This window comes from Ambystoma mexicanum, chromosome 3q (genome assembly GCF_040938575.1).
Source record: "Ambystoma mexicanum isolate Mex_15411 chromosome 3q, UKY_AmexF1_1, whole genome shotgun sequence".
NCBI classification, from domain to species: Eukaryota; Metazoa; Chordata; class Amphibia; order Caudata; family Ambystomatidae; genus Ambystoma; species Ambystoma mexicanum.
In genome coordinates, this window is record NC_090926.1 from 32,546,714 (window position 1) to 32,572,932 (window position 26,219).

At 46.7% G+C, this 26,219-nt stretch overlaps 1 protein-coding gene across 3 annotated transcripts in view; it reads left to right on the top strand.

Moving 5' to 3' along the window:
- Positions 1-26,219, top strand: part of C3QH22orf23 (chromosome 3q C22orf23 homolog) — a 149,790-nt gene that overhangs the window by 53,578 nt on the left and 69,993 nt on the right. For all 3 annotated transcript variants that reach the window (XM_069652992.1, XM_069652994.1, XM_069652993.1), the window contains 3 exons: positions 14,247-14,409; positions 16,069-16,131; positions 16,229-16,417. In XM_069652992.1, the coding sequence (XP_069509093.1) occupies positions 14,316-14,409; positions 16,069-16,131; positions 16,229-16,417 (346 nt within the window). In that variant the 5' untranslated portion in view covers positions 14,247-14,315. The remainder of the gene's footprint in view (positions 1-14,246; positions 14,410-16,068; positions 16,132-16,228; positions 16,418-26,219) is intronic.

Consider the following 26,219-nt stretch of genomic DNA (forward strand, 5'->3'; position numbering starts at 1 on the left):
GCAGGAAGCTTTTATCTTTGGCCTAGAAGAGGCTGAACAGGTCACTCACACTCACACTAGGGATGTAACATTATAACGGTATACCGTTAAAGATACCGTTAACCACTTAATTGAACAATAATAACTGTCACATTGTTTATACCAGTATACCGTTTATACCGTTAAGTGTGCTTTTCAATCTGATTTGGAAAGGCTGCAGTAAGCAAGTGCTGCACAGTCTTGGTCTTGCACTGTTGAATGTGCCGTCTGCAAGTAGTTTTAGTTGGAGCAGTTTTTAATGCCATTCCATATTCCATAAACCACACGTGCCTGACATGAAATCAGTATGTTAGAAATAGTAATAATAAATACAGTGCCAAGAAGGAAAAGGGTTTACTTTGGGATGGCGGCTTTGGGGTTTATATATTTATAATGGATAATGTTTGCTAAACATATGACAATGGGGGATTTCCCTGGTTCCATCATTGAATTTACATATAATAAGTCACACTGCGAAATTCACTCAGCTCTGTGGGTATTCCCTGCTGTCATACCAAAGGGTAACATGTCCGTGATTACTGGACACTTATTGGCCCGCAAGTAAACTAAAGGCTGTAACATAAAGAGAGAGTGTGTGTGCGTGCATGTGTATACGCACAAGCGTATACTACCATCAGCCTCCATTGATCTGTGGCATGCAGGTTATCAAGATGGCAACATGTTCATCTTCACCAGTAGCCAGTGGGGGAGCTAAAACCCTAAATGACCACTTAAGAAAAGCTATTCAGTTTGCTTTGCCAGTCGCAGCAGTGCTCCGCCCACCCCCTCCTCCTCTGCACACGTGTGTTTGGTGGAAGCAAGGGGTGGTATTTCAGTGGAAAGTATGTTGAAAAGCCCAATTCTGGCCCCAGGTGCCTGGTTTTGTTTGTGATGATAAATCTGACAATTTATTACTTTTTAGAAAATATTTGTTAAGATTAGTTAACTCCACCTGCTATACCACGATAACCATGATGTACCGTCATTTGGCAAGAAGGTTATCGTACCGTCATATAACTAATACTGTGACCCCCTAACTCACACTCCCACTTGCATTCTTCTACATTCTACAATCTGTTAATACGTCAGATAGGGGGATGGCCTTAAATCTTGATATGAGGAGACAGGCCTATTTGTGGGCCACTAAGTTTGTCTTGGACATCCTGGACAAGATAATTGACCTTCCATTTGAGGGTTCAGACTTATTTCATTTGTCTATTGAGGAAGGGGTCCAGAAATTGAAAACAAGCCCACAATCAGTGGTTGAGGTGAGGGGGGGCGGTTGGGAGCGGTGCTCCTCTATTTTTTAACTTACGTTTTATTATTCCTATACTTTTATTTTAAAAATAAACCATTCCGGAATGCGTCTGTTTTAAAATAAAAGTGTAGGAAGAAGTTGAAACTTGCACTTTCAGTGCTCTCCACTAAACGTTCCCTCAAACAGCAGGTGAATGTGTTTGGGGGTTTGTATTGTGTGTGGGAGGGGGCATGGTGATGGGGTTTGTGGGGAGTGTGTGCATGCCAGCATGGAACATAGTTCCACTACTTTTTTTCGTACACTTCGACCACTGCCCACAATCATCCAAGTCGCTAACTGTGTTGGCTAAACCAGCACAAATGTCCTTCTCCTCACAAAGATCTTTGGAGAGCAGATCTTGCTCCTTCGGGGGCTTCAAAGGATTTCTGGAAATGGAGGCTAAACAAGCTCACTGCTCCCCCTTCTTAACAGAGGAAGAAACAGCAGTGCACAACCCTCAAGAATTTCTTCCAATAGCCTTCTCTCTAACCTCCCCAAAATCCAAAGCCTAAACAATGATGATCTTGTGCAGCCTAATTCATCTTCGTGGGAGGGAAGATCTTGTTCCAACTGGAGGATTAGCTGGCTGTTTCCTCAGACCCATGGTTCTTGGTTGCCAGTGCATGGTATCACCTTCCCCTTCCTGTGGTTCCCCCTCCTGACTTCCAACACTGTAGCTAAGAACTCTCTTTTACCCTCTAAGGTTCAGAATCTGTTGGACATCCAGGCAGTGGAGGAGGTCCTATCATCCCTTGGGGGAACGGGTCCTTTTTCCAGGCTGTTCACAGTGCTGCAAAACAAACAGGTGGCCCTATGCACCATCCTGGACCTGTACTCATTCAACATCTTCCTACCCCTGAAATGGTTCAAGATGATGACACCAGTGCAGATCTAGTCTGCTCTCTGTCATGGAGATTGTATCTGCATGGTGGATCTGAAGGATCCATATCTGCATGTGCCCCTTTGGGAGTCACATCTGAGCTTTCTGCATTTTACACTGGGGAGATGACAATTCCAGTACAGAGTGCTCCATTTTGGCCTGCAAAGCCCCCCCCCCACATATTTACAAAAATGTTGTCAGCAATGGCAGCCTTCCTCGGAGGGCATGCACATTTACCCTTACCTCAATGACTGGCTGGTCCAAGGACCCAGTGCTTCGGAGGTGTAGACGTTGCTTCAAGTTCTATTCTTCTGCTGTGGGCTGTTGGTGAACCCACACATGTTGCCATTGATGCCTTCCCAGAGACTAGAGACACTCACCTGACCATGGTTTTTTCTATGGATGAGCAGGTTCAAGACCTTATCAGGACTTGCATGATTTTTCTGACACCCTCAGTGACCACAGCCTGGTGATTTCAGGGGCTCATGGCCTCATGCGTACTATCTGTGCCTCATGCCAGACTCAAGATGTGGAGGGTTCACCTCTACCAACGGTCTGGACTCAAGCCTCTCAGCCGTAGTCGGTCGTGTTAGATATTCCCCCGTTTTTGATTTTGGATTTGAGGTGATGGAGAGACCGCTCCAATCTGATGAGAGCAGTGGTGTTTGTGGATTCTCCACTTTCACGGACCATCACTACAATCCCTTCACTGTTGGGTTGGGGTGTGACCCTGGGCAACCTGACGGTGCATGTCCTGTAGTATTCCCAAAGGCTTTCGATAGCTTGAGCTCCAGGTGATATTCAATGCCATACAAGCCTTCTTTCCTATCATCAAAGACTCTTGTTTTGAAGTACTAGCTGACAATATGCCTGCGAGTTGCTACCTGAATTACAAGGGTAGAGCTAGATTCCCCCAGATTGCGGTGCTGGTGGTAGAGGTGTGGGAGTGTATCATTGAACAGAATATCTAAGGGCAGGCCTTTCATCTTCCAGGGGAGTAAAATCTGGAAGCTGATGCTCTGGGCAGGCTGGAGGCCGCAGTCCCTGAGTGTCAACTACACCCAGATGTGGTTCAGGTTCTGTTTGCGAGGTGGGGCTTGCCGAATATGGATGATTTTGATTTCTCCTAATTGCAAATTACCCCCTATTTGACTCTTGTTTGGCCAGCCAGAGAGACTTCATGAGGGCCGATCTTGTGATCCCATGGAATTGGGTGGCCGGCTGTGTTCTCTCCCTTTGCCTCTTACACAGAGTTCTCGAGAAGTTCATGGAAACAACATCTTGCACAGTGATTCTGGTGGCTCCCCTGTGGCCCACCAGGTTATGGTGCTGGCACCTCTAGAGGCTAGCCCATGCCTCTGCAGTCAGGCTCCCTCTGATGCTCGAACTTCTGCCGTAGAGAGGGGGAGGTTCTAGCTCTCCTTCTCTTCAGTTGTCAGCTTGGTTATTGGGGAAGTAACCCTGGGGCACCTGGGGTTGTCCAGGGAGAATTTAGAGGTCGTCATGACTGCCCAATGACCTTTCACAGGGGCTTATTATAAAAGCAGATGGACACATTTTTTTCCATTGGTGCCTCGAAAGGAAGGTAAAACACTTGTTGTGTAGCCTGCACCTAGTTGTGCTCTTAATTTCGGACCTGGCTTCTTCCGTACCAACTGTTTGGTTTTGTGGGCCTTTGGGGACTTCTTCTCCCACTCTAATGTTGTGGTGAACATCTTGCACAGTGATTCTGGTGGCTCCCCTGTGGCCCACCAGGTTATGGTGCTGGCACCTCAAGAGGCTAGCCCATGCCTCTGCAGTCAGGCTCCCTCTGATGCTCGAACCTCTACCGTAGAGAGGGGGAGGAGCTAGCTCTCCTTCCCTTCAGTTGTCAGCTTGGTTATTGGGGAAGTAACCCTGGGGCACCTGGGGTTGTCCAGGGAGAATTTAGAGGTCGTCATGACTGCCCAATGACCTTTCACAGGAGCTTATTATAAAAGCAGATGGACACATTTTTTTCCATTGGTGCCTCGAAAGGAAGGCAAAACACTTGTTGTGTAGCCTGCACCTAGTTCTGCTCTTAATTTCGGACCTGGCTTCTTCCGTACCAACTGTTTGGTTTTGTGGGCCTTTGGGGACTTCTTCTCCCACTCTAATGTTGTGTTGAAGTAGCATTTCAAAGGGCTCAAGTCTCTGTACCCTCCTATTAGCAGCCCTCATCCAACCTGGGACCTCTTTGTTATGATTACCACCTTCGTTCATAAACGATTCCCCCCACTTGCCACAGTAGACATCAGCCTGGTGGCCTGGAGGACAGTTTTTCTAATGGCCATCACGTGCCTTGTAAGCACTCTTCTTTTTTACTAACACTAATATCAGACTGTACAAAACATAAAGCAGCAGTGCCCTGAATTAGTTTGCACCCTGCAAGAAATTCAGAAGATTTATAGCAATACTACTTTTTTTCTAAAGCTACATTTGTACACACATCAATGGCACACTGCAATTGCCATTAAACATGAAATCATCAGATTGTGTGTGTGTGTACTGCTGCCCATAAATGTGATAGGATTCTCCAGAAGAGAAAACTAACATCAAGTCCAGTACATTAGTGGTTCCATAAAACATTTTATTCTTAATTGACCTTTGACTAATCTCATTAGTACATAACGTCTAAGTGGTGGTATTGTAAAATCAATGATGCTTCTGCCAACCTGTGTTTTTTGACCCACTTGTCTTTATCAAGGCAGGGCTATTGAGCTCCCATTAATTTGTTGCATGAGCAACAAAGTTCTGAGAAAATATCAATAATGTGTAACAGCCCACTGAATCTTTTAAAACAATATATACAAAAATGCATGAAATCCATATACGTAAAGCATGAAGTGTGCAGCAATATTATCAACCAAAGTGTAAAAATAAAAGAGGGAAAGTTATGAAGAAAAAAGGAGAGGAAAAAGATACTTTGGTTAGTGTCTAATTTTATTCTGTTGTTTCGATTTTATAAACCCATGGAAATGCAAAAGAATTCTCAGCCTAATGCGTACTGTCCAAATCCGTCTGCTTCCTAATTTAAAATTTTCTTTGTTTCAAGAGTTAGCTATCTTAGCATCTCATTGTAATGTGTTGTATGTTTCCACACTGAAACAATAGAATAGTTTACATAAGTGCTAGTTATGAATGAGAGTCCGTAATTTAGATAATCTCTTGTAATACAGTAAATTGAAGGGTAGGATCCACTTGTCCCATTTGTAAGTCAAGTATATTTGTCTGCTTATCAAATACCCGTAATCAGTTAATCAGAAAATGGAATGCACTTCTCATCTTTGAAGGAATGAAAGAAAACACAACTTAATGTAAAATTGACTGAGTGAAATAAGGTCTCAAACTAATATTTTACCACTAAGTATAATACCTTCTTAATAATACTTTACCTAATCTTCCTACCCTGCTGCAAGCTATTCGGTGGCATACTGCGTGTCTGATGATATTTTGGTTATTTATATGTCACATATGACATAAGCACGTCCGCGTGCAACGTCATCTCGCACGCAATGATCTCACATGCGCACCGCACCAGTCGGGCCCAGCACAGCAAAAATAGTGCTGAAGAAAAAAATGGGTAAACCTTGCCCTAGTGGATTAGAGAATGCTGGGAATATATTGAGATAAATTTAAGCATTAGGTGCCATGCAAGAATAAACGGAAGAAGAGCGAAGGGGGGGGCGTGGCTACATGGCCACGTAGGAGGTGGTGGTTCCCGTGTGCTCCTGCGGATCCGGCCATAATCCTGGTAATATATGGCACATAAAGCGAGCAGAAGAAGCCTCAAGTTATATCCACGGATGTATGAATATACTGGGAATGCAATGGATGCATGCCCGTAGGAATCCAACGTGCAGAGAGTGAATTCGGGAGACCTGAAGTCCGGAGAGCGTAAGCTGCAGAGAAAAAAAAGATGGCGTCATGAGGACAAAGGAAGATTGCAACGAAACTACGTGGCCGAACGAGGAGTTAGCTGGTGTTCGGCTGCTGCCTACCTACAGGATATCGCTGAAGGCAGTGACAGAGCGGTGATTCGCAGCCCCAGATCGGAAGCAGTAAGCTGGAAGTGCAGAATCGGATGACGAGGAAGAGATGACCAGAGAGTTTGGTTCGTCACAGAGTTGCGATGCGTGCCTGCAAGCCCCATCCCTAATGCGCCATGGATTAAACCGAAGCGGAGTGCGGCATTAGGAAATGAGACAACATTCAGAGGTTTACACATAAAACCGCAACGATAGACACAGTGGGGAGAGGCGACTTTCACCCTGCGCAGTGGCATGCAAAACGCTTCTATAGGAGCGCTACTGTATCAAGCGCACGCCGAGATCCCCTGAGCAGTCAATGCGGGATACATAGTAGCTACGCACTGGCTACAGGCGTTCCGAACGAGCCTCGAAGAGGGCAGCGAACAACACCGACGTTGGGAAGACAAATGTGTCAAGGATACGGCACCAACACAACACAGGCACACTTATTAATTCCATGAAGTGCATGCGCGCGACGAAAGGACCAGATGGAAGACATGAAGGTTGTAATGTGCATGATGCGACCAGGAGGTCCTTATGAGCAGACAGCGCTCCAGGGGGGTCAGTGGAGGCCATAAAGGAAACAGCAGTGCTCAGACACCCGGGGTGGAACATTTTAGCAACTACGCTGGCAACGTGTGAGGAATGGAATGAGACATATGAGTGTGCATAAGCTAGGCAGCAGCCAACAGACCTGGAGAAACACCAAGAAATAAGGCCAATAGTATGAAATGGGGGCAGCATAGCCACTGATAAAACTGATGCAGAGCCTGTATGGGACAAAGGCACACAGACAGCGAAGTTTGACGGTGGTAAGGTAGCGGGATACAGGCATCCAGAAGATCCCTAAGTGAGGAGTTAGTCTGGACACAACACGGCCATTGAACTTTAAGTGACAACGGTACACAAGTTAGCCAGGCGTGCTGAGCCAGGTCTGGTGGACACCTGAGACTGTGAGTACCCCTGCAAGTGCATACACCCCTGAGACAAGCAACGCCAGGGATGATCCAGCAGAAAGAGGAGGAATAAACTGAGAAGGACGTCCTTGGCATTGGGAAGAAAGACCCTGTACGGCAAAGAGCACCAAGTTCGAAGGCACACTACAGCTAGTAGTCCACTCACGGGTGAATATGGCTAACAAAATGCTCAAAGGTAAAGGAAAACCATCCCCTATCGAAGAGTTTACCAAATCACAGCTGGGGACTGAAGGGGCCAGCGGGAAAGGACAGAGCACTAAGGAAAGTGAGAAGATGGCGCTCAACAACCAACATATACTGGACGCTATAGCGGAACTGAAAGTATCGATAGGTGGTAGGATGGACACAGCCATATCGGACTTGAAGACCACACTGGAATCTAAAATAGATGCTGTGAGTATAGATGTGAATTTACTGCGGCAAGATGTACGAGCACGGGCCAAGGGCACGGGATCTTGGAAAAGGAAGTGAAAGACAACACAAGCTCATGTAAGGCTAATGCAGTGGACGTCCATGTGTTGCAACAGCGGATACTCAACCTAGAAAATAGAGCCTCAAGAAGCGGAAGGGCGGGCCCGCAGAAACGACGTGCGCATAGTAGGACTTCGAGAGGGAGAGGAGGGACCTGACCCGACGAATTATGTTGAAAATATGTTGCTGCAGGGGATAACGGGCAGAGCACTAAGCCACGGGTTTGCAGTGGAAAGAGCGCATAGGGCCCTGTCGAGGAGACTGCTGCCGGGAGCCCCACCACAGCCTATTATCGCAAAGATCCTGAATTATAAAGACAGGGAGAAGGTCCTAGAATACTTCCGAAAGGGAGAAATAATAAGCAGAGCATCAGCAACGGTCACTGCAGGGGCGTTGCTAGGGGGTGGCTAAGGGGGCTATAAACCCTGATCTTTTGGTTGTAGCCCCGGATAGAATCTCAGGAGCTACAGCCAAAAGACTAGCTAGCCCCCAGTCCCAACAGTTCTGACATCAGCTTAGCTCCGGGTCTTTTCCAGACCTAGCAACTCCCCTGGGTCACTGCTTACCCGGACTATACGCTCATGGCACAGAGGAAACGCCTGAACTATACAGCTCTGAAAAGGAGGCTGCGGGAGGCAGGCTACATATATATGCTCCTGTACTCGGCAAAAATGAAAGTGCTCCTAAAAAATAAAGCTCTGTTGTTTGAATCACCAGAGGATGCGACCGCATGGCTGGATTCGTGCAATTGTCTGACGGGAACAGATGATTAGAAGGGGAGTGAGACAGAGAAATGAGCTGGAGCTGTACAAGTGTCACACTGCAGCGCAAGAAGACTTTCTAAAGTGATAAGTACCGCATGTATAATAACATTGGGACTAGAATATAGCAGACGCCGCACAAGATTCAGTTCATATGGCCTACATTACGATGGGCTGCAGCGTATAGCAGGAGATATTATCGGGAATTATGCTACCAACCCCCCAGAGGTAGGGTAGTTGGGGCACTACTTAGGTGGTATCCCCCTGCTGAGTTCTGAACATCGCTAATACCGATAAAAGGGCTAGATGCGGGACGGGCTGAGATCCAGGGATGGAGCTCGGCAACAGTTTTGGGAAGTTGGAGGGAGAGTGGGGCGGGGGCAACAGTTGGGGTTGGGTACGGCGGTGGGAGGGAACGGGAGGGAGGTTGGGGGAGCTTGGTTGGGTGAGTGGGGGGATGGAAGGGGAGTTGGGGATAGGGAATGAACTTACACACACGCGCTACTGCGCATGGGGCGGAAGACAAGGGAGGACAGAGGCGGGACTGAGTATGGATGAGAGATGGGAGACCTTAGGATAGCAACCGCGAATGTCAGGGGGCTCAATAGTTGCTTGAAGAGGAATAAGATCATGATGTATTTAAGGAGGCAGAGGATAGATATCGCCCTACTACAAGAAACTCCTCTCACAAAAGAAAAACAGGATGTGATAAGGAAGAAGTGGAAGGGGACCACCATAGGAGCAACATATGCTGCATACGCCTGAGGGGTGATTACTTGGATAACACCACATGTCCCCTATCAGTTATTGCAGTCCACAGTGGATTCAGATGGGAGGATGGTTGTGATACGGGGATTGATCGAAAATAGGGAGCTGTGTGTCCTTAATACATATGCCCCGAACCAAGATACTGTTGCCTATTTCAAGACCTTATTTAGAAAAGTTAACCGTACCTTAGGGGTGGTGGGTGGTGGTATGGGGAGGAGACTTTAATTGCACGTTGGACCTCAGGGTGGATAGGTCAGACAGGAAGATAGACAAACCTACCCCTGCAGCCAAAACCTTGAGGACCCTGCTGGGAAACTTGCATCTCGAAGATATATGGTGGCTACACCACCCCCACGAAAGACAGTATTCTCATTTCTCTGCCCTACAAAACTTGTACACATGGCTAGATTATATGTTTGCTACTCCGGAGCTGACAGGGGAACTAGTGCGGTCGGAATGCAAAGCGAGGGTCCTCTCAGACCACTCGCCACTGATATTAACATGGCAATACTCGCCTCCTAGAGGTAGGATCCCAACTTGGCGGCTTAGAGCCAAAGCATTGAAAGACACAGTGTTCAGGGAGGACCTGGGAAAGGAAATCGTAGAATATTTTGAAAATAACACTGAAAGTGTAGAATCGGTTGGCACTCTATGGGAGGCATTTCAGGTGGTGGTGAGGGGAGCAGCTATTTCCAAATCCAAATGGCTGCAAGGACGCAGGAGTTGCAGAAGGCAGAGGCGAAATTAGGGACAATCATGCGGAGAGGAGATCACTCCCTTGAGGATGCCGAAACCATAGGCCAATTGCAGCAGGAGTGTGGAGGGCACTGGGAGAGATTATGCAATTTAAATTACAAGAAATACATAGAGCGGCAGCATGCAGAAGGGGACAAGCCGGGGAAGTTACTAGCATGGTTATATAAGAATGAGACACCCAGACCAACGATCAGAGCAATAGCAGGGGAGAATGGAAAACTACTTGACACCCAAGTGGGCGTGAACAGGGGGTTCCTTGAGTTCTATCAATAGCTGTATGGAGACGTTGAAGTGGCTGAATGCAGCAAGATGATAGAAACATTAGAGGATATCGGTCTACCTAAACTGGGTATTGAAGAGAGAGAGAACCTAGTGGCCCCAATCACATTGGAAGAACTAGAAGCAGTAATTAAGCTATTACCTACTAGTAAGGCCCAGGAACGGATGGACTCCCCAGTGAGTTCTACAAAACGTATAAAATGGAAGTGCTCCCCCTACTACTGGCAATGTTGAATGTAGCGTTAGAAATAAGGATACTGTCGGAATCCCTGAGAGAGGCAACCATTATCCCGCTTCTCAAACCTAACAAGCCGAGCATAGACTGCGGGTCGTATAGACCACTATCAATGCTGAACCAGGACAGCAAGATACTCACGGCTGTGTTGGCAAATAGACTGAGACAGTGTATTAACAAACTTATACATCCTGACCAGATCGGATATGTTCCACACAGAAGCATATCCGACAATCTCAGAAGGCTCCACCATGTCATAGAGCAAACAGGAGACTCACAAGAAGTTGCAATTGTCTCATTAGATGCAGTGAAGGCCTTTGATTCTGTCAAATGGCCTTGGCTGCTGGCAGCCCTAAAAGAATATGGAATAGGGCCCGGGTACCTAAAATGGGTGAAACTACTGTATAGTACGCCACTAGCCAGAGTCAAGATGGGAGCAATCATTTCAGGGAGGTGGCAACTCAGTAGGGGCACCAGACAGGGCTGCCCCTGGTCCCCGATGCTGTTCATCCTCGCACTAGATCCCTTAGCGATATATCTGAGACAACTATACTAGGAGGTGGGAATCTACACAAAAGGAGGGCCACATTTACTATCAATGTATGGTGACGATATGCTGTTATACTTGAGGTATCCGGAGGAAAACCTGCAATATATCTTAGAAGTGATGGAGCGATTTCCATTGCTCTCTGGCATCACAGTTAACCCTAAGAAGTCGTGTATATTCCCTGTGGGGAGATATAAAGTGATTCCGCGAGAAAATCTACCAGTATTACAAATACCTTGGGAGACTAGAACTTTTAGATACCTGGGGATTGACATCTATCACACGGTGGATGCTGAATATAAACATAACACAGAGAAGGCAGTGGCAAACATTTAGAATAGCATGAGATTCTGGCTTAAGCTCACTTTGGCCACGGTAGGGAGGGTGGCACTATTGAAGATGGTAGTATTGCCAAGGTTGTTACATACATGATACCCAAGCGATTCTTTGTCAAACTTCAGAGCATATGCAGAGGGTTCATATGGCACAATACCAGGAATACGATAGCCCTGTGGAAACTGCAGAACATGTATGATAAGTGGGGCATAAAACTGCCAAACTTTGAGGTTTATTATCTGGCCACCCAATTACACTATGTGGCTAACGGAAGACTCAACATCGGAATCCAGATTGCTGAGGTCTGAATGTGTTCTGTTCTTTTTGAAAGAATGGATATGGCTTCCAAAACCAGAGATAAAGGGTGCACGAGGATGTTAGAACTGGGATGGAAGATGTGGCATAAGGCTTGCCAGGCAATGGAGAACCCGACCCTGTGCTATCCGCAAGTGCGGCTAGTGGCATTGACCGCAGGGGACGAGCAATTGAGGAAGACGATTCGTACGCACTGGGAACTGGGCATTGCAACACTGGGAGATGTATGGCAAGATGGGAAGGTAATGGAGTTTAATGTACTGGTAGAAGAAACGGGTTTACACTTAGGGCCGTATATAACCTACACTAGACTGGTACGGCGGGTTAAAGAGACATGGTCCGAAATAGTGCTGGAAGACCAACCCGACACGGCCATAGATACAATTTATGATATCTCAGAGGGAGTGGGGGGGCACGAGGTCTCTCGAATTTATGAACTGCTGATGTCGAGGGTGGGAAAGGAAGTGACCCATCTGAGACGGGACTGGGAAGAGGAAGCCGGGGAACCCATGACGGATGGGTTGTTGGAGAGGATACAGAGATACAATAAAAAAGTGTCTAGGAATGCAAGGCTGCAACAGATCCAGCTATATGTCACACACAGAGTGTAAATGACCCCCCAGAGGATTGCTCGATTCAAGAGCACAGAACTACAAACATGTCCCAAATGTGGGGAAGTGAACGCACGAATGAAACATATGCTTTTGGCATGCCCGGAAGCTGGAAAATTCTGGGGAGAAGTAGCCCACTGCTTAAGTGAGAAGGGGATCACGCTAGATGTGGAATCTGTGTGGGCATGCATGGTAGGTTTTTTTTCTAGACCGCGCAAACTGAAACATGTAAGCGAACTCAAGGACTTGGCCTATATACTTGCCAAGCGCAGGATTGCCATGGGTTGGAAAGCAAACAATAGGCCAAGGGTTAGAGGTCTGGTGGCATGATCTCCAGAAATGGGCAGAAGCGGAAACAGCGGTATGCAATGAAGCGGCCAATAGGGGGGACGGGATGAGGAAGCGGAAACTCTGATGGCCTGGAGACACTTAGTGGCCACACTCTCTCTGTCCAACCAGGCCTACCCAAGTGAACATGATTCCTCTGGAAATACAGAGGGGGAGGTACCCCAAGAGGAAACCACAGTGGAGGGCGAAGTGGAGTAAGCTCGAGTTAAGGGGGGGGGTTATGGGGAGGCAGTGGACATGGCACGATTCGGTATATAATGCTTGAAGCTACATGACATGCACTGTTGGGTTTGTTTTTTGTTGATTGGTTGTTGTAAAAGTTAATAAAAATTGTTTAAAAAAAAAAAAAAGAAGAGAGAAGGCATAACCACAGTATGGCTATAGAGTAGTAGGAATTATAAATCCATTCCCATTACGTGTTACACAGAAAAACTGAAAAAAGGGCTCTATGGCCAAATTAATTGTATAGACTTTCACATTAACGAGGAGATTTCTCATCTGTTTTTCTCCCTAATTCCTCTTGGGAAGGGGAAATAATTTCTTGCAAAATCTGGATGTCCATCGAGCTTAGAGGTTTAAACCTGATAGGACCCAGGGGCCGGGAGGATCGCTCAGAGACAGCAGGTTGATCTTGGAAGCAAGACAACACAGACCAACACAGGTTCAAATCCCGGTCACGTGCTTAGAGACGGGTCTCTGGTATTAATTGTGGTATATACGATTAATTAAGTTTAGGTTCTCGAATAGGCTCTTTGCTCTCTATGGTGGCAAGTCTCATGGCCATTTTGCTTCCAGGTCCACTATAGCTTGGTGGATAATATATTACATTGTGGAAGCCAAAGACCTTCACAGGTCCAAAGTGGCTTCAGTGACCTTCCAGAGTCACGTTCCTTGGGAGATCAGTGACAGGGCTGGCACTTGGTCCTTGCCTTCTGTCTTTTGTCATCATTACTACATGGGTTCCAGCTCTTCAGCTGATACCTTGTTTGGGCAAGCAGTTTTGATTAATATTTTTGGGTAAACAGTGTCAGGTCTACCTCCTCTTTAGTGTGTGCATGCTGCATGATCTTCAACAAGTATGGAGGAAAGGTGAGGGACATCAGAATAACTAAAAGCTGCTCACCTTAGATACTACTGTACTCCTAGTTCATCTTCTCCCTTCCTCCATATGCCCTACTACCTTCCCCACTAAACTAGACATCTGTCAGGTATGGTGTAGGTGATGGAAAAGAACTGGTGGGGTGAGGCTGAGGATGGCACCTGTCGGGTCATGGTCATGTGCATGCACAGGCATGTAATCACATCCAATAAAATTGGAGGGATTTTTTAAACGCACCCACAAATGTTCTGGTCCTTTCCCTGCGAGCTACAACTCCCACAGGTGTGGGCCATGGTAATATGGACTATGAATACAATAGTCACTACTGTGAGTAACCTTTTCTTTCTTGAGTCCCCCAGATGGTGAGGCTCTGGTGCGTATACACCACATTATGTTTCACTTGCTTCTGTGGCTGCCACCTCGCAGGGAGAGTCTTCAAATTCTCCTCTTCCCTGCCTGAGTGTGTGTTAACCGTTTTCAATCTGTCTTCTCTCCACAGATATGCTGCAGTTTGCTGGTGTTACTCCCCGTTGGGCGCACAGCCATTTGTGAGCCCGGTCCCACAACAATGGACAAGAAAGGGGGTGTTCCATTAGGAACTGGATTCTGGAAGGGTGCTGGTCCATCCCAATACAGCAAAGAGACTCACGAACTTCTAAAAGGTGAACATAGCCATCTTACACAGGCATCTCAGCCATCTCATGCAGCAGAACCTGGATAGGTTCACAAAGACAACAATAGCATCTCAGGCAGGCAGCATCATTGTCTCACACAAGTAGATGTCTTATATAAGGACCCTGAGAGTTTCACCCCCAATCAGCTTGGCCCTCTCACTCTTCCAATGGTAACACAAAAATGTTACCCTCAATGCTGGTGCACAAAAAATCTCACCCTTATGAAAGTTGCTGATGTCTAGCCAGAAGATCTCCTACAGGTAGTTTGGGTGTCTCACATGGGTGGTGTGAGTGTTCCACTCTCCTAAGGAACTAGGTAATCTCACATCTAGTTGCAGCATTTTACTATGAAGACCGTCACTCTAACAAACGGAGCCTGAGCACCTCACATGGGCAGTCCAGTGTCACACCCTAACATAGACACCAGAATAATGCACCCACATGCAAGGAACCATGCAACACACACACCCCTCTCTCTCTGCAAACAGCCCATCCATCTCAGGAGGGTCTCACATAGAAAGCCCGTTAGATGTACTCTCAAACAGGGAGCCATAACGTCAGATAGAGTACCTAAACGTATTACTTTTCACGCAGGAATTCTAGGCATCTCTCCCTCACTCTAGGAACCCATGTTTTTTTCTGATCATATAAAGAACCCACCTCCTGAATGCCAGATACTAGAACATCTCAGCCTCTCACAGGCTGTCTGAGCTTTGCATCCTTACCCAGGAAGCCTGAGAAACATTGGGGCTGATTCATGGAATTATTTGTGCCGAAAAACGGAGATTTGTGCGCCATTCTGCCCGCAAATCCCTGTTTAACAAATGGGGATTTGTGGCCAGAATGGCGCACAAACCCCTGTTTTTCGGCGCAAAAATTCCATGAATCAGCCCCTTAATCACACAGGTTATAAGAGTACCAGAGCCTCATGTAGAAAGCCTCAGCATTATAAACTCACTCAGTGACACTGAGCATCGTGCACGTACTTAAAGATATCAAACCTCTCGCCTTCACAAAGGGTGACAGATCTCATGTTCCTTTCTCATTTGTACTAATCAGGCATGTCTCATTTCCACTGCCTCTCGCTTTCTCCTTTTCTCTCCCTCCACTCTCTCGTGTTTTTTTTTTGCCATGCTTTTTGCTTCTTTTTGTGTTAATCAATTAATCTCTCTCCTTTTTGTATTGACAATTTATGTATGCTTCTTTTCTTTTCATTGATCAACAGGTTACCCTCCTCCCTTTGTACTTATCGGCCTCATGCCCAGTTTCTCGTCCATCACATCTACCTCTTCTCTCTGTATAAGACCAGGCACACCTCCATCATTTCTTTCTGTATTGATCAGCCACTTTTAGCATGCCTCTCTGATTCAGTCCTATCTCTCCGATCTCTGTATAGCTCAGTCATGTCTTCCTTTTATCTGTGCCTTTATTAGTTACATTTCTCTCTTCCTTTTGTATTGATCAGCCACATCTTCCTCTTCTCTGTTTATTGGTCTGGCACATCTACTCCTACTTTTTTTCTGTATTAATCAATTGTCTGCCTATTCTCTGTTTTGATCAGTAATTTCTCACTCTGTTGAATCAGATTTCGCTACATCTTCACCCGTTGTTTTGCTATTATGTTTCAATCTTGTCATTCTCTTTCAGTAATGATGCAAGAATCCAAATTGACCAACTTCCAGCAGCGCCAGCTCCAGAACCATCTCCAGAGTAAGTTCACTCTGCAATCACTTCTCAGCCCTGCACCCCTGGATTTTGCAGAGAGCAACTTGCACCAACTCTCCTTTTGTTTACTCTCCCCACATAGGAGGTGACACCCTGCCTACTAGTTGCCACCCAACCTCCAGCGATGAGCGCCCGTCCCACCACTGTCCTTTGCCGGCACCTGGAAAGCCCTTGCGTGTCACCCTGCCATCCCGGCCTAGCCTGCGTCCTGCCGAGAGCTGCCGTGCTGGGGACGCTTACAGTCGAGACCAGTACCGGCCTCATGCAACCAGTAAGTCTGGGGTGAGACTGTTGGCATGTGCAAAGGAATGGACATCCAAGTATGAAAGGGACAGTCGGGTTTAGGGCAAAGGAACTTGTTAGCCAGGATGGGCCAAAAAGACAGATAATGTCTGACACCCCAAAGTAGTAGCAGGGTACAGGACTGGATCTTTAACTGATGCAGTCATGTATCAGAAGGGGTCATAAAACGATTTTATATTTTTTAAACAATTTTTATTAATTTCAACAAACAAAAACAACCAAAAGGAACCAGACAGTGAACATCAATTATACCTTTCAAGTCTCATGTACAGTTTCATGACGTGTCCACTGTCTCCCGTTACCCCCTTCCCCTATCTCGAGCCTAGCTCACATCACCGCCTTCCACCACTCTATCTGAGGACACCCCTCCCTCCTCTCCCCCAGAGGAACCATCGTCTTCTAGGTAAGTCTGGGCAGACCCAGACAGTGTAGCTACTAATTGCCTCCAGGCTATCAATGTCTCTGCTTCTTCATCTCCCCCTCTATTAACTGCTTTGCTCCACACCACAGTTTCCACATCCGCCCGTTTCTGAAGGTCGTGACACCAAACTTCTACTTTTGGTCTATTACTTGCTTTCCAGCCCATGGCAATTCTGCGCTCTGCAAGTATTAAAACCAGGTCTTTGAGTTTACTCACATGTTTCAATTTACGCGGCATAGGAAACCCCCACACCATGCACGCCCACAAAGATTCCACCTCCAGACTAATCTTCTCAGTCAAAAGGTGGGCCACCCCCCCCAGAATCTCCTTATTTCCAGGTATGCCCAGAACATATGTACCAGTCCCGCATTCTCCTCCCAACATTTAGGACATGTTTGTGTTCCTGAATTCTTAAACCTTGTAATCTTCTAAGGGGTCATATACGCTCTATGGGTATAACTGGATTTGTTGCAGCCTCCCGTTCCTGGACACTTTTTTGTGGTATCCCTGTACCCGCACCTACAACCCATCACTCATAGATTCCTCGGCTTCCTCTTCCCAATCCCGTCTCAACTGAATCACCTGCTTCCCCACCCTTGACATCAGCAGTTCGTAAATTCGGGAGACCTCATGGCCTCCGTCTGATACATCATAAAATGTTTCTATGGCTGTTTCAGGCTGACCCTCCAGCATTATTTCTGACCAAGGGCCTCATTACGACCCAGGCGGTAAGTTACCGCCTGGGTCGTACCCTTACCACCATGGTGTAAACTACATTTACACCATGGTGGATGGCGGATTTACCGCCCCATTCCAAAGTGAGTGGGGCGGTAAATCCCCATTTCCCATTTTACCCTTCCCCATTCCCATTTTTGCCCCTTAGGGCATAATGGGAGTGGGGAAGGCGCTAATTACGCCACCGTAAATTACGGTGGCGTAATTAGCACCATGGTCCCTTAGCGCCATGGATTTTAACGCCTGCAAAAAGCAGGCGTTAAACTCACCATGGCGCAAAGGGACCTCGCAATCAGGCGTTAAGGGTCGGCGCCGTTTACGGCGCCGTTAACCCCTTAACGCCTGATTCATAATGAGGCCCCAAGTGTCTTATCTTCCGCAGCAACCTAGTATAAGTGATATACTGGCCCTGGTATAAACCGGTGTCTTCCACCGGAGTGTCAAACTCCACTGCCTTCCCATCTTGCCACACATCCCCCAGCATTTCTATACCAATCTGTTCCCAATGCTACCAGACTATCTTCTTCAATTGCTCATCCACTCCATTCAGTGCCACTAGCGGCATCTGTGGGGAACACAAGAACGGGTTCTCCATGACCCGGCAACCCCTTCACCGCATCTTCCATCCCAAGTCTAACATTCTTGTCCCCCTGTCTTGCTGTGATTTTGGCAACCATATCCATTCTTTCAGGAAAAACGGGACACAATCAGCCCTCAACAATCTGGACTCCGATGTGGAGTCTTCCGATAACCACCTCGCCACATATTGTAGTTGGCTGGCCAGATAGTAAATTTCGAAGTTGGGCAATTTAATGCCTCCTTGGTCATACGTCTTTTGTAGTTTCCATAGTGCTATTCTGTTCCTAGTATTGTGCCATATGAACCTCCTACATATACCCTGGAGTTTAACAAAGAATAGCTTGGGTATCATATATGGTATATTCACAAAGTAGTGCAACAGCCTAGGCAGCACCACCATCTTTAGCAGTGCCACTCCCCATCATGGTCAAAGGGAGCTTGGCCCAGAACCTCATGCTGTTTTCAATGTTAGCCACCGCCTTCTCTGTGTTTTGTTTTTTTTCGACCTCGACACTCTGATATACATCAATCCCCAGGTATCTAAAGGTACCGGTCTCCCATTGTATTTGTAATACCGACAGTTCCTCTCATGGTATCCCTTTATATCTCCCAGGGGAAATATACATGATTTCTTGGGGTTCACTATTATGCCAGACAGCGCTGCGTATCGCTCTATTACTTCCAGAATATATTGTAGGTTCTCCTCAGGATATCTCAAATACAACAGCATATCGTCAGCATACATTGATATCAGATGTTGTCCTCCCTTTGTGCTGATCCCCACCTCTCCATATTGTTGCCTCAAATATATTGCTGGGGTTCCAGTGATAAAATAAACAGCATCAGGGACCACAGGCATCCCTTTTTAGTACCCCTACTGAGTTGCCATTGGTCTGAGATGGTCGCTCCCATCCTAACTCGAGCCAGTGGTTTACTGTACAACAATTGGACCCACCTCAAGTACATGGGCCCAACCCCATATTCCTTCAAGGCCGCCATCAACCAAGGCCATTTGACAGAGTCGAAGGCCTTCGCTGCATCTAATGAAGTTATTGCAACCTCCTGGGGGTCTCTTTCCGTTTGTTCTATGACATGATGGAGCCTTCTGAGATGATCAGATATGCTTCTCCGCGGAACATACCCAGTCTGGTCAGGATGTATACGTTTATTTATAACCAGTCTCAGCCTATTTGCCAGCACTGCCGTAAGTATCTTGCTATCGTGATTAAGCATGGATAGCGGTCTTTATGACCTGCAGTCCATGCATGGTTTATCAGGCTTAAGAAGCAGGATGATAATTGCCTCCTTCAGAGATTCCGGCATCGTCCCCCTAGCTAACGCCTCATTTAACATTACTAGTAGTGGGGGGAGCAACTCCGCCTTGTACGCTAGGGAGTCCATCCGCCCCTGAAGCTTTACTAGTAGGTAAGAGCTTGATCACTGCTTCTAATTCCTCTAACGTAATTGGAATCTCTGAGTTCTCCCTCCATGCTGCCTCCAGTTTGGGAAGGCTGATGTCCTTCAATGTTTCCATCACATCAATCTCTTCTCTTCAACATCCATATACAGTCGCTGGTAGAACTCTAGAAAGCCTTTGTTCACTCCTTCCTAGTTATCTAGTATTTGTCCATCCATCCCCCGTACCACTCTAACTGTTTGTCTGGGTGTCTCACTCTTATACAACCAAGGTAACAATCTGCCTGGTTTATCTCCTTCCGCGTGCTGCCTTTCAATGTATTTTCTATAGTTCAGGTTGCATAATCTCTCCCAGTACTCTCTGCAATCCTGTTGTAATTGTCGTATGGTTCCAGCTTCTTCTGGGGAATGCCCACCCTTGCAGATTAGTGTCTCTGATTTCTTTTCTGCTTTGTGTAACTCATGCGTTATTCCAGCTTGTAGGCTTTTGGATTTAGATATTGCTGCCCCTTCACCACCACCTTAAATGCCTCCCATAGTGTGCCAGCTGATTCTACGCTGCCGGTGTTGTGTTCAAAGTATTCCACTATTTCTTTCTTCAGGTCCTCCCTGAACATTGTATGTTTCAAAGCTTTGGCCCTAAGTCTCCATGTCGGGATCCGTGCTCTGGGCGGCGAGTACTGCCATGCTGTAATCAATGGCGAGTGGTCTGAGAGGACTCTTGCTTTGTGTTCGACCGCACTAGTTCCCCCGTCAAGTAAGGTGCAGCAAATATGTAGTCTAACCGCGTGTGCAGGTTTTGTGGGGCCGAGTAGTGAGAATATTGCCTATCCTGTGGGTGGTGCATCCTCTATAGGTCCACTAGTCGAAACAAATCACTCAACACGGTGGTTAGGGCTTTAGCTACCAGGGTAGGCTTCTCCATCTTCTCATCTAATCTATCAACCCTGGGATCTAACATGCAATTAAAGTCCCCTCCAATATATGGGCTGATCTTGCTATATAGAGTTCTGAAATAGACGGTAGCATCTTGGTTCAGGGCATACGTGGTGATAATACTCAGCTCTCTATTTTCCACTATTCCTCTTATTAGCACCATCCTCCCATCTGCCTCTATGGTAGACTGTAACAGCTTAAAATGGACATGCAGCGCTATCCACGTAATTACCCCTCTGGCATTCGCCGAATATGTTGCTCCTATGATGGTCCCTCTCCATTTCCTCCCCACCACTTCTGTTTTTCTTTAGTCAGGTGAGTTTCCTGTAATAAAGCAATATCAATTCTCGGTCTCTTCAAATACATCATGACCTTATTCCTCTTCAAATAATTATTGAGCCCCCTGACATTGCAGGTCGCTATCTTGAAGTCCCCCATCTCATCCATATCCTGTTCCTCCCCTGTCCTCCCCTGTCTTCTGCCCCATGCCCAGTGGTTTATATGTGTAGGCTCGCTCCCCAACTTTTCTTAACACCCCTTCAAACTCCCCAACTCCCTTCCCACCCCCCACCCTACCCAGCCCCAACTGATGCCCAGCTCCATCCCTGGATCTCAGGCTACCCCGCATCTAGTCCTTTCTTGGCCACCGTCAGTACTTGGAACACAGCAGGGGGATACCACACTACTGGTATCCCAACTAAAATAACTACTGGGGTTAAGAACGCACTTCCTCTCTATCTCAAGCACTAATGCCACAGTGTACTACGCACGCCTGTATCTCGCACCCACTTGTGCATGACATTTATCATATGTTATATTCAAGTACAGAGGTCCACATACTGAGAGCACACAACGGTCAATATCTACATTCTCCTTTATGTGCTCAGTGAGCCCCTTTAGGTGTCAGAACTACCCTGCAACCATGTCAATATTGGAGCTGCTAAATTAACATCGCCCTAGTCAATCAATAGTAGGAAGCCGGTTCACTTATCCTGTCCGCTCTAGTCATGTGCGTCCAACCAGCTTGCTGTTTCCTCGGGTGTCTCAAAGAAGAATGCCTTGCCCTTGTGTAAGACTTTCAGTTTTGCAGGATACAGAAGCATGTATTTAAAACTAGACACGCCTGCTCCTATCTCTTGTATCAGCATGTTTGCCACATAATTTGCCGGGTCCATGCCTTCCTCTCCCTCCGGTAGCCCGAACACCCATATGTTACGTTGTGCTCGCCCTTGCGCCTCCCCTGCTCGGCTTTCCAGATTGTGCACCTGTTGCTGCAATATATGAACCTCCTTGGCGTTGGCCGTGCTGACAACTGTGTTGGTTTTTACTTTATTTTCTAGGCCACTCGTGCACCCTGCCAGCGTTCTTGCATCCTGTCTTAAGAGGTTAATGTCCACACTGACCGCGTCAATTTCGATTTCCAGTGCGGATTTTAGTTCCACCATAGCCGCGTCGATCTTGCTCTTCCATGAGGATTTCAGCTCTGCTATGGCCTCTAGAATCTGGTGATCATCACGCAGTGGAGTGGTTGTCCTTCGCATGTCTCCCTTTGCATTTCCGGACGCATCCGATGATTGTGGCAGTGTGGTGAAAATGTCCATCCTAGGTTGCTTCCCCTTAACCTTGCTGTTTTTGGACGCCATCTCTCGCTGTCCCGCTGGACTTCACAGTGCTATGTTGTTCCCATGCGTCTCAGGCTCCCATCCGCTGATTGTCTGGGAGCTTCTTTGTGGCTGATATATCTGTCCTCCACGGACTGGCGGTTAACAGTATGTCCTTCCGCACCCACGTGGATGCAAGCCTGTGTCTTAGTTCCTTTCTCCACTTTTGGGGCTTTATATGCTGATTGGGAGTGAGCGAACCATGCGTACATCTCCTGCAGTGTCGCAGCTTTGGGTTACATGCTCCAGTGTTTTGTCCCACAAGTATTGCTACCAGTCATGCGAGTATATGCTCACCCACGTGGAACCTTGAACTTTGCGCTCAACCAGACTACCTAATGGCAGCAGCAGCTGTCTCTTGTTTTTTGGCTGACCTTATGTTCTCATATATTAATATCTGTGCTTTAACCAATGTTTCTCTGTACCTGCCCCTTTCGTCAGCATCTGGCTGCTATAATTAGCAGGGTTTTTTTTCTACGCTGATGTCTATGCAGTGTTCCTGGGTCCGGTTTCTGTGCCCTGCTTGTTTGGACCTGAGATCGCACTGTGTGTCTCACACAGCCAGTGGAGTAACTTTGCTGAAAATGTTGGGGGGGACATGACATCAGAAGAAAAGGTTCCCCAGCCAAATGAATGGGGACAAAATGGTGTGCCATGAAAGTTGGGGGGAAAAACAACCCTGCCCCCCCTAAAATTACACCCATGCACAGAGCGCTACAGCATGTGGGGCAGTATGCAAATCCTTTCCCACCTCTGTTATGGACTGTTCTGGCCTTCGAGCCCGCCTCGCGTTAATGAGACTGCCTTAGTTGGTTCCTGTGGCTTACCGCTGGTAGACATAGTTCTGGAGCCCAGCAAGAGGGGTTTGGGGCGGGGGGGGGGGAGGGTGTTATCACAGGCACAATCACGTCCTCCAGAATAGTGACTAATTTTCCGCTTCACGCGGTATGTCGGAAAGTTCCCCGGCGTCCCTCCCCGCCTCACCACTGCCATTGTTGCTCCTCATGTAGTCCCAAAGCGGTTGCTGGTGCTGCCCTTTATCTGTGCGCTCCTCGCTGGGCTCTTCCGCCCCCTTCTTATTGTTTAGCTGTGATGGTGCCTGATCTGTGTGCTTTCTGTTCAAAAAGGCGTGTCCCGTCTTGTACATGGATCATGTGCAGGTTTCTCACCAGGTGATTGCTGTCACCCACCGTCGCTCAGAGCAGTGCCCAGCTCTGTTGTTTCTGCACCCACCCTGGCTATTGTTCCATTACACGGCCATTTTGGGTGCTTTGCCTCCGGTCGGGTCGTTGCTTCGAGGGTCTGCTTGGCTCCAAACATCCATCAGTGGCGCTTCACATGCCCACAATTGTGCTCCTTCCCTTTATGAGAGAGCTCTTCTGTAGCAGGCAGCCCTCACTCTCTCTTATGCGCACCGTATTCCTTGCTTATATTGTAGTGCAAAAGAGCATCTGTGCCTCACAGTACAACCATAATAACCCTCCGCCTCAATTACAATCTTTCTGAGGCTGCAGCTATCGTAGACATCCTCGATACTGTATCAGCCTTTAAGCAAGTTGTTGCTATTTGTATCGCAGATGCTCTCTGCCACTACTGTTCTTAATTCACTGAGGCGCCTGCCGTGCTTGGTTCAGTTGTTCGCCTCTTTTACGCAAGGAAGTGCCTGCCGACTGTATGTGGCTACACAAAGATCTTTCGAACATATGGTCTCTTTGCGTTCCAGGGACCTTCTGTTCACTGTAGCACCCACTGTATTCATTGTAGCTCCGCCATTCTCGTCAGCCGAGATCGGTCTGCTCTTCATTCGCCCGTTCCCATAGGCAGGTCGGGCTATTGAGGTTCATTGTCCTCGTACCGCACCGGTACAGATTTGGGCATGCGCTGGGACCACTTGGCACAGAGACCATGAGCGCACTGCTGCGAACCCTTCTATTTGTTCCGTGCTCCGCACTGCTGTAGCGCTGTCTGCACCGTGATACAATGTATTACCACGGTGTGCATATTGCAGAGGATAGCTGGAGGCGATATGTTTCCTCATTATAAATGCAATATGTTCTCTCCCGCTGGTTATTCCCGAACTTCTTATGTTGCTCAGCAGTCACCGTCCATGTCCAGTTCAGCGCTCCAGTGTATTCCTTTGTCTGTAGGCCTCTGCCATTTTGTTTCTAACTTCGTGGGGCAAAGCCTTTTTTCTTACGGTTCCATAACTTAAGTTTCGCTCATCAGTTCCACTCCACAGGACGTTCAGTGTACCCTCCCCACACTCCGTCAGCTGCGAGTCTATTTATTTGTTATTTCTGTCATCTTGGTTCTTCGTGTGTGTCAGGATCAGTTTCGGATATGCAGGAGCACACGGGAAGAACAGCCTGTTCCATGGATGTTAAGCCACGCCCCCAGGGGTCATAAAACTATGAAATCTTTGTGCTTGTTTTGGTGACCTTACCTAGACTATTGTGTGTAGTTCTGAAGGCCTCATCTAGAGTATCTGGTTATCTTCTGTAGGCCTTATGCCTTATGCAGATTATCCTTCTCAGTTCTATTGACCAATCTGCAGATGTGTCCTGCAGAGCTAGACATAATTACCCAAAAGGATAAAAATGTATCAGAGCTTATCCAGATGTTATTCTACTTTTATCTCTTGTCAATCTATTCTCCCTCGTTTCCCATCTGGGTTTCGCCCAGGTTACTCTACTGATACTGCTCTTCTTTCTATCTTGGATTCTTTACATTCTGCACGTCACGCTAAACAGTCTTCTCTTCTTATACTTCTGGATCTTTCTTCGGCATTCGATACTGTTGATCACACACTCTTACTGGGTGCTCTTTCTTCTTTTGGCTTTTCTGGTTCCACTTTAACTTGGTTTGAATCATATCTATCCCAGAGAACCTTTTTCAGTTTCCTTGTTGGTTGTTTCTTCTGAAACATATTCACTTACTTATGGTGTTCCTCAAGGCTCAGTCCTTGGTCCTTTCATTTTCTCTCTTTTTACTTCCTCGTTATCTGGGGTTATTTCTTCTTTTGGGTTCTCGCATCACTTCTATGCTGATGCTTTTTCTTTCGTTTCCACATTTCACTGATGACATTCAGCATAAACTTAGTGCTTGTTTACTGGCCATCCAATCATGGATGTCAGATCATTTCTTAGTTCTTAATGCTGCAAAACAGAGGTTATTTTCTTTCCTTCCACTACTATTTCTTCCTCTCTTTTACCTTCTTCTATTTCATTTCCTCCGGCCCAGTTATCCATTTCATCAGTGGCCCATAACCGAGGTCTTTTCTTTGACTCAGATCTTTCTTTCAGCCATCACATTTCATTATCTACTCGTTCCAGTCGTTTTCATCTGTACTACATTCGGAAAGACCGTCTTTTTATGACTTTTAAAGCCACAAAGTTACTGGTGTCTGCCTTAATCTCTTCACAGCTTTTCTACTTCTCCTCTGCACTCTTTGGACTTCCCATATCTCGTTTAGCGCAGTTGAAATCTGTATTTAATGCTTCTATTCATGTTCTTTGTTTGTTGGCTCCTCATGACTTTATTTCTTCTTCTGTGGCTCAACTTAGATAGCTCTCTTTTCATTAGCGTTTAAAATGTAATTTGTTATGTTTCGTTTTTAAAGCCCTCTATGGTCTTGCTCCCCCTATCTTTCTTCATTTGTTTCATTCTATCTTCCCTCTTGCTCGTTTCGTTCTGCTTCTCACCATCTTCTTATAGTCCCCCTGCATCCCCTGTGCTCAATCTCGTTTTCGGCCTTTTTCTCTTTTAGTACCTGTAACTGGAATACACTCCCTCTCTCGCTTTGTTCTATTACTGTCTATCCATCCTTTTGCGTCTCTCTAACGATCCTACCTTCTTTTGTCTGGTTAAAGAGGGTTTTCTGCAATTGCTGAAATACTCTGTGTTTTAAATATGGATTTCATTATTTTTACTGTTTTCTGTTCTTATGTATAGCACTTTGGCGTAAGGCGCTATATAAAATAAAATACAAATAAAATACAAATGTAATCTTCCAAGGTGGCACG